Raw genomic sequence first — 15,114 nt, forward strand, 5'->3', positions numbered from 1 at the left:
ATGCTCAAGTTTCTGGAGACTTCAGTTCTTTACCACTTCTCTTCTGTGCTGAGTTCCCTGTTGCTTGGGTCCCAGGTCTTCCTTCCCATTCATTGACTTTACTTCTTTTCTTTGGAAAAGCACATCTTCTGATGGCTTCCTGAGAATGGATGTGAAAGTGCCTGCAATGGTCTTTGTTCAAGCTCTGACACTGTTTGGCTGGGTATAGAATTCTAGAATGGAAATCCTTTGTCCTCGGAAACCTGGCTCCATAGTCTTCTAGCTTCCTGTCCCATGTTACTCGAAGCCACATCTCCTACATTCGCCATGCTGTTCCCTCCCATCCCTTCCTGCCTGGGGAACAGCAACCTCCAATCCAACTCTCTCAACTCCCCTGGCACCTGAGGCGTCTTTTAAAATCTCTCCTGTCCCCTTGCCCTGCCTCGGTGTGCCTGTGTGCCCATCCTCCTGATTCGGCCTCACAGAAGCCCCGATACTAGAGGGGCAGAGATTTTGGAAACACCCTTAGGCTAATCAAATCCCCCTCACAAATGTTACACCCCAAAATCCATGCTCTATTTTTCCCTCCCAATGTGTTTTTCCTGGAGAGGAGACAGACTTTTGGCAGAACTGGGTGGATTGAGGGCATTTCATTTGAAGCAGCTTTCCAATAATTTGCAAATGCCTGCCCCATGCCTACTTGAAAAGCAGTCTACAAAAGGGCCAGCGGCATCTCATCTCATAAATAAGGTCAACAGTCACAATAAGGAACATTCCTACAGAACAATATGGAAAGGACTGACGACCTGATGAAACACAGTATCATAGAATGAAGACCCCAAACCCTTCCCACCACAGAAGCAGAGGGGGCTCTCTTCCTTTCTCTCCCTCTTTCAGAGCATGGGAGCAGCCTGTCGCACATGCGTGCTGGGGCTTTGGGCTGGTGGGTGGGTTGGGGGTGGTGATGGTCAGCATCTGTACATGGTGAGAGCCACCAATGCCGGCCACTGGGCCAGCCCAATCCTGCTTCTCTCCCTGCTGGGTCTCTCAGCAACTGTTGGCCAAGCTGTGCAGCAAGGTGACTGTCTACTGTCACTCAGTCAGGATGTGCACTGCGAGAGCCCCCTCCCCATGTCTGGGGAGTCCCCAACTTCGGAGTCCTCCTCGAAGCTTGTTGCCCGGGCTGTACTGACCAGAGGCCTGGCCCCGCTCTTAAACAGAGCCACAGGCTGGGGAGGCACCTGCAGGATGGGGCGTGCAGCTGGGGGCCACAGCTGGGGCCACGGGATTGCATGTGTTATCCTTTAAAAAAATTCTTGCAAAATAATTATTCATGAGTATGTAAAAATGCACGTATAGCACCAACAGCTGTAAAGCCAACATCCTTGTAACCACCACCCAGATCAAGAAGTGAAGTGTTCTGAGTAACAGAATTACAGCTGCTCTAGGTCGCAGCGCCCACTTCCAGAAACACTAACAAACGTGTCCAGGTATCATCAGGAAAGCATCGTCGGAGTAGGAAAAACAAAAACTTTTCTACTCAAAGTAGGAAAAACAAAACAAAAACAAAGCATCGTCGGAGTAGGAAAAACAAAAACAAAAACAAAGTAAGAAAAACAAAAAGCCAGTGCCAGCCCAGCGCTATACACAACACTGTACTTAGTCCCCACACCCTGGGTGATGGGGACAGGGGCCGAGGCTGTGCCCAGCTAAGACAGCTGATCGGAGCGGGGCTGGGGAGGGCCTGCCTGCCTCAAGGTTGCTTCATTTTGACCACATGTATACAAAACAGAATCTTCAGGTGCTCATCATTATTATTATTTTTGAAGATTTTGTTTATTTAAGGGGGGAGGGATAAAGGGAGAGAGCGAAAGGGTCTTACGCAGACCCTGACATCACGACCCGAGCAGAAACCAAGACACCCGGGTGCCCCTTATGCTTCTGTTGAGTAACTCCACTGAACTCGGCCTACCTACGTAGCCACGGATAGGGGCAAAACTTCCTGCTCAGAAATACACATTGTGGTGGAATTTTTACAGCCCCAAATAAAACAATGCCAACAAGTCTGATATGGGGTCTCCTGAGCAATCCAAAAGTAGTGTCCTTACGAGAGCTTTCACAGGCAGACAGGGCACACAGCAGAGAGTATCCTTGGCTTGCCCAAGTTTGTCCCTCTGCCACCTTGCTTTACAAAAGACCTCCAAGGGCACCTGTCCGCACTAACAAAAAGAAATCCGGAACCATGCTAATGCAGGTCTTTTAGGAAAGCCAAGCAGCAGAACTTGAACTTTTGGAGAGTGGAGGGTACCTGTATTAGGGAAATAAATTCTGATATTCATTAGAAAGATTGTTTATATGGTAATCATTCAGGGGAAAATATTAATACCATGAAAAATGGGTATGCTAAATTAAAAAAATGCAAAAAACACAGTGTTTTTAAAATGCAATCACAAGGATGTACAAAAGCAACGAAGATCTACCAAAATTTTAACAAAAACAAAAATAAAAGAGGAAGGAAGTAAAAAATCATTTTCTTTAGGTTTTCTGCAGGAATTGTCCATGCTTTGTGGCCCCCCACAACCTCCCGCCCACCGCCCCACTCCTTTGATCTACGTCACCTTCACCGGAGGGCCGCGGAGTGTGTCCGTGCACCACACTGTGCGGGGAGGCCTGACTGAGCATGCTCTGCTGCAGGACCAGGAGCCCACGGGCGCTGCGCCAGCCTCAGACCGGCGCGGCAGCGTGGAGAAGTGGGCTCTGCTTGGGCAGCATCCTCCCGTTTTAGTCCCTTTCTTGTCCCCGTGTCCTTCAGTGATGCTGGAGAGTGACCTCCGGTTGGGGGCGCCCTCCCAACCTCTCTTCCCAAGTGGCGCAGCCTAGTTCTGAGTTGATCTTCTGGCCCAAAGCTTGTCCCATTATCGCTGTGGCTTCAGGTTCCCAAGCTAGGGGCTGGGCAGCTTTTGGGCACAAAGGTATGGTGGCCCGTTCCTGGCCCAGAGCTCCATCCCGTTCCTTCCTCAGCTGGGCTCTGAGGCCTCTTCCTGGAGCTCCGAAGGGAGCCTGGCCTCGGGCCGATGGCACAGGGTCAAAGTCCTACCCTCCAGGAGCCAGAAGACAGGGTAGAGGGGCTGGGTGAAGATGGCATGGAAGGTATGCAGGGGCTGGGCCCTGGGCTCCAGGCTGTAGAAGGTGAGGCAGCCAGAAGCCAGGTCCAAGTCCATGCCCAGGAGCCGCCCCGACACCTCTGGGAGGAGCTGGGCCTCCCCGTTGTGCCAGGCCTGCGCCCTGTCCTCCTGAACACAGAGCCCCCAGGAGCTTGGCCCGCGCCCGATGTTGTCCGTGTGGGGCCCCTGCTTGCGCCGCGTCAGGTCTGGGTAGGCGACGCCCAGAGTCACCGAGTGGTTAGATGTGCGCACCTCCCAGTAGTGTCGCCCGTCCTGGAAGCTTTGGGTGCACCGCACCTGCCAGAGCTCGAAGCTGCTTGGCCCAGCCAGGTCCCGGGGCTTGTGACGGTGCTTTACCTGCTGGTCCTGCCGAGATACGTAGAGGTGGCGATTGGCGCTGTCCCGGTCAAAGGTCAGATTGCGGTAATCTGTCAGGGACAGACGGACGGGTGGAAGGTGAGCGGGCAGGCGCCTGTGAGCCTTCACCGTCCTGTCCCCAGAGGCAGGGATGGCAACTGGAGCTCTGCCAGGGCAAAGCCACACGGCTGTCAGGCGTGCAGCCAGGGCGATGTCCCCACAGCAGGCAGCCACCTCATTTCAAAGATGAAAAAAAATGAGCCTCCCCAAGGTAACCTAACTCGGTAACTAGTGGGAGAATCATAACCAAGCCCAGGTTTGCGGGGCCAGAATCTGCTTACATGCTCTGTTGGGTCCACGTGTAAGAGCCTGTCCTCCTAGGACAGGTGCACAGAGGGAGAAGGGCATGGGGCAGACATCCTGGGCAGGGCAGTCATGGCACGTGCCCCCCCACCCAGGTACACACGCACCCTCCCAGACACGCACACACACATGCACAGTGTACACATGAACGCACAATGCACACACGTCTATGCACACACATGCCGGTCTCCTTACTCTGCCAGAGTTTCCTCCTCAGTGGACAAACTGGGCTTGGGACTGGTGCCAGGGTACCTGGGCCCTCTAGGAAGCAAAGAAGTGTTAGGGCAGCAATGGCCGGGGGAGTCCTGGTGGGCAGAGTTCTGACCCGCCCCCCAACCCACCCGCCGTGGGGTCAGCCTTACCCACAGGGCCTGAATCAGCAGCCTCAGCAGGTGCCCTGGGGCAGTCCCCCTCCTCCAGGAGGAGGCCACACAGCTGGCTCAGTGACTCCTTCAGGCCGGCCAGCTGCTGATCTTCGACCCACTTCAGAGGAGTCAGAGGCCCAAGAGGCGCTGGGGGCGCCAGGAGCTGCGATTCCTGAGCCCCAGGGACAGTTGCAGTGAGCCTGTGCGCTGGGGGCAGGGACGCTGGTCTCCCCAACCTGCCCTGAGGCCTGCTACCTGGAGGAAGGTGCGGTCATCCAGCTGCTGCAGGAGGTCCCGGACCCTGCGGTCATAACGAACCAGAGCCTCCCGGTGGCCCCGCAGTCTCTGTTCTGCTTCCTGGGCCTGTGCTAGTGCCTGGGTCTCGGCCACCTTGATGTCCTTCAGTGCCAAGGCCCGTCGCATCTCCAGGGCCTGCAGCAGGCGGCTGAACTTGCCCGAGATCATGGAGGCCAGGGTGCAGGCTGAGCTCTGTGTGGGCGAAGGAGTGGTGGCCTAGGGCGGCCCAGGCCAAGGCTGCCCTCTGGGCTGAGGGGTGGGGATGTGGGGAGCCAGGGCCCCTGGAACCTTTCCCCCGACCCTGCTTAGTCCCTCCCTGCTGCCCAGAGGCATTTTCAAGGCAGCTCACACCTACGACCCAGTGTCCTGGGAGGGCCTGGGGGCTGCCCACAGGACACAGCCTGAGCACGCAGTGGGGTAGAGCAGGTGGGCCCGGTACCTGGATCTCGCTGCTTTGCTGCTGCAGCTCCTCCAGCTGCCTCTCCGCCTGGGTCACCTGCTGCTGGCTGACCTCCAGCGTGGCTCTCAGCTGCGCCTGGGTGCCCACCAGGGAACAAGTGACAAGAGGGGACCGGGGATAGCTGTGAAGTCCTCCCCTCAATCAACAAACAGGAGGGGATGTGGGGAAACCCCTCCTCGTGCCGCCCCAGGCAAGGCTGACCAGTGGACCGGCCCTGGTCTGACACAGGCGTGAATGGGGTCAGAGTCCCCGGGAGACCCAGACAGAGCCCATTCCCAACCCGCAGCGGGGAGGTACACAGGCAGAGCAGAGGCCTGGGGCTTTAAACCTGGCCTCCAGTTCTCTTGCAGGCTGAGCAACCTGGAGAGAGCACCCAAGGTCTCTGGGCTGTAAACACCCCGCACTACCCCCGTCACTAAATAGAGGGAGCCACACTTCCGGCTTCCGCAGCCGTGCAGGGAAGGGGGGGACAGGTCCAAGCACCGAAGCTATGACCAGCGGGCAGTGTGGCACACGCACAGGGCGGGTTCTTCCAAATGCCCGGCCAGCCAGACCTCAGCCCCAGCTCTGGGCATGGGGGAGAAGAGTTCACCCCTGTTTGTGACTCCTCTGGTGCCCTGGAGGGTCAGAATGTTGTGCTCTTATGGGAGCAGGACAAAGCAGCATTCCCAGCCCCTGGTCAAGAGTCTTTTGCTTCTGCTTCTCCAGGCCACACTTCCTTTATGAGTCAAGGGCCATCAAGATCCCCACTTCACAGATGAGAACACAGGACAGAGAAGTTGATAAACTGGCCGAAGCTGTCAGATCTTGCCAGACCCATTGTCTCTGCCTAGGCCCATGGCCTCCCCCACTGTACCAGGTGCCACAGGTAGGAAGCGGGGAAGGGCACTCTACTAGTTCCACCCGACCGTCCCCCAGGGATGCGCGTGTGTCCTCTCACACCTTGGGCGTGCACATGCCCCTTCAGCCTGCACCTGCCATTTGCTTGTACCATCTGCCACTCCCTCCCTCCCTGTCGCTGTCACCTGCTGGCCTGCGCTGCCCACTTGCATGCCCAGAGCCTCAGCGGTAACATCTCACCGTCATTCTCTGTGACTTCTGAAGCCACGGGGCGCCCTCCAACACGCTAACATACTCGCCTGCAGAGCCCTTTCCTTCACTCCATTTCAGCCCCTCCGTGCTGGGGTCGTAACCCTGGGCCTGTCACCAACTCCGAAATCTCTATTCCAAGCACCTGTTTTCCCCTATTATTCGGGAACACACACGAACATCCCAAAGCCGCCTCCTGCTGAAGCTGCCCGCCCCAGCCCGGGCGCCGAGAGACAGGGCAGGGGACCCCGGTGTCACCTCGCGCTCCCGACGCTCATCGTCCAGCAGCGCCCGCTCGTGGAGGAGACACTCGTTCACGGTGCACGCGCTGCATATGCAACGAGCCTCGGTGCGGCAGAAGAGGTCGAGCGGCCGCCCGTGCCGGGGACAGCGCGCGCCCAGGGCGGAGCCAGAGGCGGGGGCCGAGTCCGGGCCGGGCCCCGCGCGCATCGCCTCGAGCACGGCGCTGAGCGCCACATTGCGGCGCAGCTCGGCGCCGTCGGGGAAGGGCTTCCGGCACTCGGGGCACGCCTTGTCGCAGCCGCGTCCCCAGTCCCCGATGCAGGCCCCGCAGAAGTTGTGGCCGCAGGACAGCGTCACCGGCTCCACGTAGAGCCCCAGGCAGATGGAGCAGGTCAGCACGTCCTCCAGCCGCCGCGCGGCCATGGCGAAGGCCGCAGCGAAGCTCCGCAGGCGGGGGCCGGTGCCTCCGAAAGCGGGCGGGGCTAGGGGCGGGGCCTCCAGGGTCGGGCGGGCGGGGCGGCGAGGGTCGGGCGGGCGGGGCGGCGAGGGGCGGGCGCAGCTGGGCCCGGCGCGGGACGCGGGTCTTCCCGAGCCTGCGGGGGAAGCGAGGGGCGCGTCTAGCTGGAGCGGGATCGGCTATCGCCTCCCCTACCACCGACCTGGACCCTCGCGGCTCCCACTTTCTTCCGTTCGTCCGGGCTCCGAGCCACCCTTGCTGCCTCACGCCGCCCCAGGGTGGGAGTTGGGGGTCCGCCTGTCGGTGGTCCCACCCTGGGAGCTCCACCCTTTCCCCCAGACCCTCTAAGCAGCTTCTGTGTAGGGGAGCGGCCCCCGCCTCAGGGACCAGAAACTTTGGGAACCCCGTTGGGCTTCGGAGCCTCTTCCTGGCTGAAGTCCCCCACGCAACACCTCTGGGCCCATCTGGAAACCTGGACCACAGCAGCTACTTCCCGGCCGTTTTGGCGATGAAAGGAGACCGCACGAGGTCGGCCGGTCCGTGAGAGCGCTGGGCACGGGCGGGGCTCCTTGGCGGGCTCTCCCGCCAGAAAGTGCTCCGCGGCCCTTTTCCTTGTGCTGTTTCAGCCATTTGCCAGATTGGGGTGTCTCCTTTCTCTAAGCTACGCCAAACTTTGGTGCTTTTAAAGTAAACAGTGAGGTGGAAATTTCTGGTCACCAACTCAGAGACCAATCGAGTGTTTTTCTTCACCCCCCCCCCCCCAGTTCAATTGCTCTTGGAATCCACTCTCCGTGTGGGCCCCCTGCTGGGGAGTTCATTGTTCGCAGGTGGGGAGTTCTTCTGGGAGCTTTTATTTATTTATTTAAAGATTTTATTTATTTACTTGACAGAGAGAGATCACAAGTAGGCAGAGAGGCAGGCAGAGAGAGAGGCGGAAGCAGGCTCCCTGCTGAGCAGAGAGCCCGATGCGGGGTTTGATCCCAGGACCCTGGGATCATGACCTGAGCAGAAGGCAGAGGCTTTAACCCACTGAGCCACCCAGGCGCCCCTCTTTTTTTAATTTAAAGATTTTATTTGAAGGAAAGAGAACAGAGAGCGAGCACACAAGGGGTGGGGGTGTACCAGAGGGAGAGGGAGAAGCAGAACCCCTGCTCAACAGGGAGCCCAATGCAGGGCTTGATCCCAGGACCCCAAGATTATGACCTGAGCAGCCCAGACGCCCCTGGAGCCTCACTCTTTATAGAGGATTAGCAGAGGAGAGGGGTTCTGGGTCTAACCCACCTGCCCTGGGGCAGTGTGCTGGGCCACAGGGAGTTGAAGGAGGATTAATTCCTTTTTTTGCTAACCAACCTGGCCTAATTTTGAGGCAATGCAATGCAGCACTCCAGCTTCTGTGTTGTAATATGGGGAAGGTAGGTCTCCTCTTGACTGGCTACTTAGAGAGAGGAGAAAAAACACACTAACCACACAGAAGGGTACAGGGGCTTCTGGGTGTGCCCAGAGGTCTCACACCTGCTGCTCAGAGCACCCCAGCCTGCCCCCAGGGAGCCTGCCACCAGCCATGCTGTGAATATCCAGCCAGGAGCCAACGCTCAGGGCTGGCAAAGCTCTTTCAAGAGCTCTGTGGGAGCAGCCAAGCCCCACTGCCTTTCTTCTGGACCCATCTCCAGCCCCCCGATCTCAGGGCCCGACACCCTTCAGAGGCAGAGTTGAGGGGCTCACCTCCTGAGGTAGGAGCCAGTTCTCTTTCCATCCACGGAGGATTACAGAGCCATCGTGGGGTTGGAGTGCTCCCACAACACAGATCCAGACTAGCTACAGCAAAAATCCTCTTTATTCACATGTCCTACCCCTGCCACCACTCCCAAGAGCTCTTTTCATTCCCAAACCCTGGCCCTGCTGGGAGAGCCACAAAGGGGCTGCCTCAGGCAGGGCCTAGAAGCCCACAGCCCCGCCCAGTGGAGCTGTGTCTTTATTGTCCGTGCTGGCGGATCGGATCCCGAGGCCCGGTCTGCTTTCTGAGGTAGGTGGCACTCTGGCCACTTAGTAGATGCCGTAGGTGGGTTCGTGACTGTCCCTGTACCGGTCCAGGTAGCGCAGGGGCTGCCGGTGGGGGAAGCGCTTCTGCTTGGGGTGGTAAGGGGGTGGCCGCACGAACTCAAACACAGGCTCCCGCATGTCTGTAGGAAGAGGGGGTACGGGTGTGGACTGACGCTGGACTGAGCCCCTTTCCCTCGTCTGTTAGCCTGCGACTGCCCAGCCGCCCACCCAAGAAGGGGCGTGCCTGCCAGTGGCACTTCCCCCTGGCAGGTCAGGAGAGGCCTGTGAGCTCAGGCCAGCTGCCCCTGCCCCACCCCCAGCCCACTCTGGCCTTACCCAGAAGCTGGTGGAAGATGTGGGTGACCGAATCATCCCAGCGGCACTGGAAAAAGGCCAGGCCAGCTGGTGTCATGGCTTCCTGGTGCTTCTTGTAGAAATCAAAGGTATGGAAGGTCCGCTGGGCAAGCTGGTAGCTGTAAGAAGATGGGGAGCATTTAAGAGCAGGGAATGGGGCCTCAGAGCCCCACACCCCTCCTGCAGCCCCACCGGGAATCCTGAGAAGCCCCTTAGGATCTTCCTAGCACGACTACCCTGCTGCCCACCTCAAGCCCAAGTTAAGAGACAGAGAACCGAGCAGGACAGACCATTCCTTGGGAAGGTGGCCCGAGAGGGGATAGAATGTGTTTGGGGGGTGGGAAGGGGGAGATTACCAGGGTGAGGGCCGGGCGTCCCCAGAGAAGTCAATTGGCTTATCCTGCTTGAAGAGCAGGAAGGCGAAGCGGTGGAAGCCGGAGCCGCGGGCAGGGAAGGGGGGCAGGTATGGACAAGTCTCCTGTCCTTCAGCCATGCTGTTGCCTGGGATATTGGTTCTGGAGAGAGGAAAAGTATCCATGAATTATCATGTATAATTCTCTAGATACTGATGCCACTTCCTGGGAGAACAAACCCTAAATGATCTTCATCCGACAGTCAAGTAGGAAGCCCAGCTCTGGGACCCCCTGGATAGATTCCAAACTTGTGAAGGAAACAGGAGGGGCTCAGAGGCTGGGGACGGGTTCCTAGAGACGGTCAGGGAGAGAGTGAGGTCTAGCAGATCATTTACGAGGCTGCAGCGAGCCAGTGGGGCCGGCTGGAGAGCCACACCAGCTCTGGGCTGCATCTCTGTTTCCTGAAGGCTCTGGGGTTTGTGAGGGAGCATCTGCCCATCACGACACCATGACGGCCACTAACCTGCCCCACCCAGAACTCCCTAGAGGGTCCCTCTGCTCAGACCGGTAACTGCAGTGACTAAAAATGAGAGAAACCAGCCTCCCAGTCACGCCCCAATCACCCAGGAGTCCCAAAGCTGGGGTCAGCCACCTGACCTCCACCACACTGGTGCCAGAGCCAAAGGCCACTGAAAAATAAGAAGAAACCCAGCTTGGGCGGCCACAACTGCCAGAGGCCTCTCGCCGTACTGTCACAGAGCCCCTCGGGGTGGCTAAGGCATGGGGTGGCATCGCCCTAGATTTCCAGAGGAGGAAAGGAGTTCAGGGAGACAAGAGGCCTGTGAGAACAGCCAAGGCCTACTGCCTGCTTTTTCTTCCGGACCTGTCTTCAGCCAGTGGATTACAGGGCTCTTGCCAGCATCCGGAAGCAGCAGTGTGGGCCGCCACCTCGGGGGTGGCAGGGATGGGGTGGAGGTTTGTTTTTTTTTTTTTTTTAAAGATTTTATTTATTTATCAGAGAGAGAGGCGGGAGAGAGCAAGCACAGGCAGACAGAATGGCAGGCAGAGGCAGAGGGAGAAGCAGGCTCCCTGCTGAGCAAGGAGCCCGATGTGGGACTCGATCCCAGGACGCTGGGATCATGACCTGAGCCGAAGGCAGCTGCTTAACCAACTGAGCCACCCAGGCGTCCCGGGGTGGAGGTTTAATCGAAAATCCCACCGCCAATCCCCGGTGGAGCCCAGACTGACGTTCAGGTGCAGCTCTTTCCAGCACGCCAGCGCCGCCTCACATGTCTCTGACCCCTTCCCCCTACCCAGGTACTCACACCAGCCAGTGGACGTATTCGGCATCTGGCTCCAGCAGGTGTCCGTCTGCACACAAAGAGACCCCACTCACTGCGGGGCCCTGCGGCCCTTGGCCCTGGCCCCGCCCCCAGCTCCCCAGAGCCCTGGCTCCTGGGAGGTGAGGGAGGCAGCGGCCTGGCGAGCCCCAGACACCTACCCAAGTTGGTGAGCAGCAGTGTCCACATGGAGCCCTTGTCTGCCTCATAGGTCACCTCCGGGGCCTGGGCAGCCTGATGGGGAGAAAACAGGGACAGTGTCACCCCCACCAGGGACAGACCAGCTGCTGTAAACTGACCTTCTGGAGGGCAGGAATCTGAGGGAGCTTTGGAGAAGGGAGAGCCCACCCTGAACCAAACGCCCCTGACGGTCCTTTGAGGGGGCAGGTCAGCAACGAGAAGTGCGCAGAAGGAACCCGCACAGTTGCCTGGCCAGCACTCCCTCTGAACCACAGGGTGGTCGGCCCATCAATGCGCAGGGGCTAATGGCAGGAGCACGCCAAGATGGCGCTTCTTTTCATCTTCTATTCCTCCCTTCGTAATCACCGTGCTGCTGTTTACCAGGAAACCAAAAGGGGGAGACGGAGAACAGAACCCCAAACCGGCCTACACAGGTACCATGCTTATACCCTTAACCACCGTAAAAACCACCTCTGGAAGTGCTTTCAAAAAGGAGCTGTCTGGGGTCCCGTGGTGAGACGTGTCTGTACACAGTGTGGGAAAGGGGACGAGCGAGCAGTTACCTCCGTGGGCGTGACCTCATTGCCGAGGTACACAGGCATCAAGTCGTCCTCACCCACGGCATAGGCCACATGCAGGGGGACTCGGGGCACAAAGGTGGCACCGTGGAACAGGTCTCGATAGAGGCCACAGTACTCAGCCAGACGCTGCTTGTGGTAGGGGCCACAGGTCTTCTCCCACTCAGCCCGCACAGCGTCCAGTGGAATGCGTGCTATAAGGGATGATGCTGGTTAGGATGCCCGGTGGGGGCAGTGACACTGACACGGTGGGGCCCCTCCCTGGGAGGGCTAACCTGTGCGGAGGCGGGCGGCTCGCTCCTCCTCTGAGTTCGCTCGCAGCTCTCGGAGGACCTGTTTCCGCTCCAGCAGCTGTTGGGTCCGGCAGACCTTGGGTGGGGGCAGCCCAATGTCAATCTTGTCTTTGGGATCTGGGGAGGGAAGATATGGAGAAAGTGGGATCAAGTCTCCGTGAAGCTTCCAGTCCTACCTAGTCCTCTCACTGGCCCAAGTTCTGCTGGTAAAGCTACCCTTTATTCACAAGACTAAATCATACCGTGCGGTCGGTTTCACAGACCCGAGTAGGGTCCACCTGCTAAGCCAACTGGATTAGACTTGAGACTGCATTTTCTGATCCCTAAACCAGGTCACACTGTCTAGGTCATGGGTTATACAGGTAGATGATCATCTCAATTATGGTGGGGATGACCTTTAAGCCTGTTTACACCTGGCCATGGGCATCCACCTGAGTCCCTGGCAGAATTAGCTGAAGGTATAAAGACTTAAAAGCAGCAGGGGCGCCTGGGTGGCTCAAGCCTCTGCCTTCGGCTCAGGTCATGATCTCAGGGTCTGGGATCGAGCCCTGCATCGGGCTCTCTGCTCAACAGGGAGCCTGCTTCCCCCCTCTCTCGGCCTGCCTCTCTGCCTACTTATGATTTCTCTGTCAAATAAAGAAATAAAATCTTAAAAAAAAAAAAAAAGACTTAAAGAAGCATTTCTCATACTTTAACGGACTCACCATACAAGTCACTTGGGAAATTTGTTAAAATTCAGATTCCGAATCAACGGGTCAGTGCAGGGCCTGACTTTGCATTCCTAACAAGCTCCTAGGTAAAGTCTGTGCTGCTAGTCTCAGAGCACACATTGAATAACAAGGCCCAAGATGACTTTCGATCCAATACTTTTTCTGTTTACATTAGACAGCAACAATAAGATGCACTGAACCCTGATTAAAGATGGATTTGTCTAAAAAAAATCCAATGGACTGCAGATTTTTTTTTTTTAAAGGTTTTATTTATTTACAGAAAGAGCGAGAGAGCGAACACAAGCAAGGGGAGTGGAAGAGGGAGGAGCAGGCTTCCTCCAAGCAGGGAGCCCCATGCGGGGCTTGATCCCAGGACTCCGGGATTGTGACCTGAGCCAAAGGCAGACTCTAACGACTAAGCCACCCAGGCGCCCCAACTGCGACCTTTAATATGACAAATTTGTGACAGTTATTTTATTTTACACCGAGGAAACTGAAGCTCAGGCAAGTCACTCTGAGATAGGGAAAATGAAGGACTCCATAAAAATACGCTTTTTGCTCCTTTTTCTGCTTTTTCTTTTCTCTTTTTTTTTAAAGTAGACTCTATGCCAACATGGGGCTTGAACTCACAACCCCGAAATCAAGGGGTATGTGTTCTACCAACTGAGCCAGCCACTCACCCCTTCCTGCTTCTCTTTTTGCTAGGACCCACACCCCCACTTTATGGATGTCTTTTGTAAGGAATGAGGAATTAATGATGTCTTTAGAATAGCTAACATCTAAGGAAGAAGCAGGTAAGAATGACCGCATGAAGCCACAGCATGCGTGTTCCAGACAACCAGCTCTACACGTCTCAATGCCAAGACTCCCGGACTCCAAGGAAGAACTCCTGGGCCCTTATCTGCGTTCTAACTGGTTCCTGGATGCCTGAGAGGACACATGCACCAGACCGCCATCCTCAATAAAAACCCCCAGGCCCCAAGCAAAGAAGAGACTCCCTCCTCTCCTTTCTGAATCTCCCGGACACTGTCTGTACCTGCACTCTTTCTATACCTTCCAGAAACTCTGCTTGCACCTTCTGCTGCCTGGAATTTGATTCTCATCGGTCGTGCATCCGGGATCCTTTTCTAGGTCCCTGGACCTGGCCTGCCAGCATCAACTCCTACGAAGCTGATCTGGGTTTAAATCAGGCTCTGTGGATTCTATCCGTGCGTCCTCGACCATCATAAAACTGCCTCCCTAAATGCCTTCCAAAGGGATGTACTCAGGAAGTACGTTGCTCAAGGGCAGGATCCCCGAGTCATTTTGCCCAGAGCTTTCAATTTCATTCAGGAAAGAACTGCACACCGATGTGCCCAGCACTATGCGGGCGCAAGGACCAAACAGTGGTCACGTCAGGCAAGATCCCTGTCTTCAGGGATCCCAATATGGAGAGAGGACCAGTGAAAAGAAAGTCAGGATAGAGTGTGGCCAGGGCTACACACAGTATTTTAGGACCACAGAAGAACGTTCTAACACGGAATTTGGGGCGGGGAAGAAATCTGGGAAGGATTTTAGGAGTCTAATAATGTGGAACTCTTAACAGCGGGGTAAGGAGATCTTCCAAATAAAGGAACCCAAAAGTGTGCAAAATCCTGCTGGGACTAAACCGCCCAAGGTGCGCACGTGGGCGCTGACAGACCCCCTCCGCCGGTGCTCGGGGCGGACGCCGGCGGCTCCCCAGCCCCCCGAGACGCGAGGCCGGCGCTCACAGCGCCTGCTCCGGTCGCCCCGCACCTGACTCCTCCCCGAAGTATTCCCGGTAGGTCCGCCACCAGTGCGGGTTCCTCGCCTCCTGCTCCGCCCGGCGCCGGTAGCGGTCGAAGCTGCGGTATTTCTCCAGCCGCTCCAGGTTGCTCACGTCGATGTCCTCGTTGGGCATCGGCCCTAGAGGGGCGGTCCGGCGGCTCAGGGCGGCTGCGGGCAGACAGCGGGACGTGAGGCTAGGCGCGGACGCTGGCTCGAGCCCCGGGGCTCGGGGTACACGGGGACCTCCACGAGCCCCCCCACCTCAGACCCCTCACCCGAGGTGCTGAAGCCCCGCCACCTCTGACTTCCAAACAGCGCGGCTCGCCACCAGGGCGCCGCCATCTTCCCCCAACACGGCCCGCCGCCGCCGCCGCCGCCTAGGACCCCGCAGAGGTGGCCGGAGCAGCGCCTGAGCGCCCCGCCCGGCCCCGCGACCTACGAGCTCCGCCCCCGCCGGGGCTCCGATTCCTCCTTCCGGAAAGGGTCAAGGTATTTCCCATAGCCCGGCGACGGCGTCGAGCTCCGGAAGTGCCCGGTGGCCGGCGGGGCGGAGCTTCGGGCAGTGAGGAGGCGTGCGCTGCAGCCTGCCCCTCTGCAGAGGGCACCGAGAGCCTCCCAGCACCGAGGCAAGCGGCGCGCCGGTCCTCGAACCCCGGCGTCTTGTGTCCTAGGACGCTCCAAGAACGGGCTCGCTTGGAACTGAA

General features: G+C 57.7%; 2 protein-coding genes across 2 annotated transcripts; both read right to left on the reverse strand.

Annotated features, from left to right (window-relative positions):
* Window positions 1-1,793: 1,793 nt before the first annotated feature.
* On the reverse strand, window positions 1,794-6,801 carry TRIM65 (tripartite motif containing 65). Its single transcript, XM_032320198.1, has 6 exons — window positions 6,333-6,801; window positions 4,965-5,060; window positions 4,484-4,717; window positions 4,226-4,400; window positions 4,059-4,124; window positions 1,794-3,571 (listed from the first exon to the last, which is right to left on the reverse strand). The coding sequence occupies exons 1-6, from the start codon at window positions 6,738-6,740 to the stop codon at window positions 2,997-2,999; spliced, it is 1,554 nt and encodes a 517-aa protein (XP_032176089.1). The 5' UTR covers window positions 6,741-6,801; the 3' UTR covers window positions 1,794-2,996.
* Window positions 6,802-8,590: 1,789 nt separating this feature from the next.
* MRPL38 (mitochondrial ribosomal protein L38) lies at window positions 8,591-14,820 on the reverse strand. Its single transcript, XM_032320199.1, has 9 exons — window positions 14,686-14,820; window positions 14,399-14,578; window positions 11,895-12,029; window positions 11,605-11,813; window positions 11,023-11,095; window positions 10,847-10,892; window positions 9,525-9,683; window positions 9,151-9,287; window positions 8,591-8,954 (listed from the first exon to the last, which is right to left on the reverse strand). The coding sequence occupies exons 1-9, from the start codon at window positions 14,750-14,752 to the stop codon at window positions 8,818-8,820; spliced, it is 1,143 nt and encodes a 380-aa protein (XP_032176090.1). The 5' UTR covers window positions 14,753-14,820; the 3' UTR covers window positions 8,591-8,817.
* Between the last annotated feature and the right edge of the window lie 294 nt (window positions 14,821-15,114).

Source organism: Mustela erminea, chromosome 18, assembly GCF_009829155.1.
Source record: "Mustela erminea isolate mMusErm1 chromosome 18, mMusErm1.Pri, whole genome shotgun sequence".
In the NCBI taxonomy this organism is placed as follows: domain Eukaryota; kingdom Metazoa; phylum Chordata; class Mammalia; order Carnivora; family Mustelidae; genus Mustela; species Mustela erminea.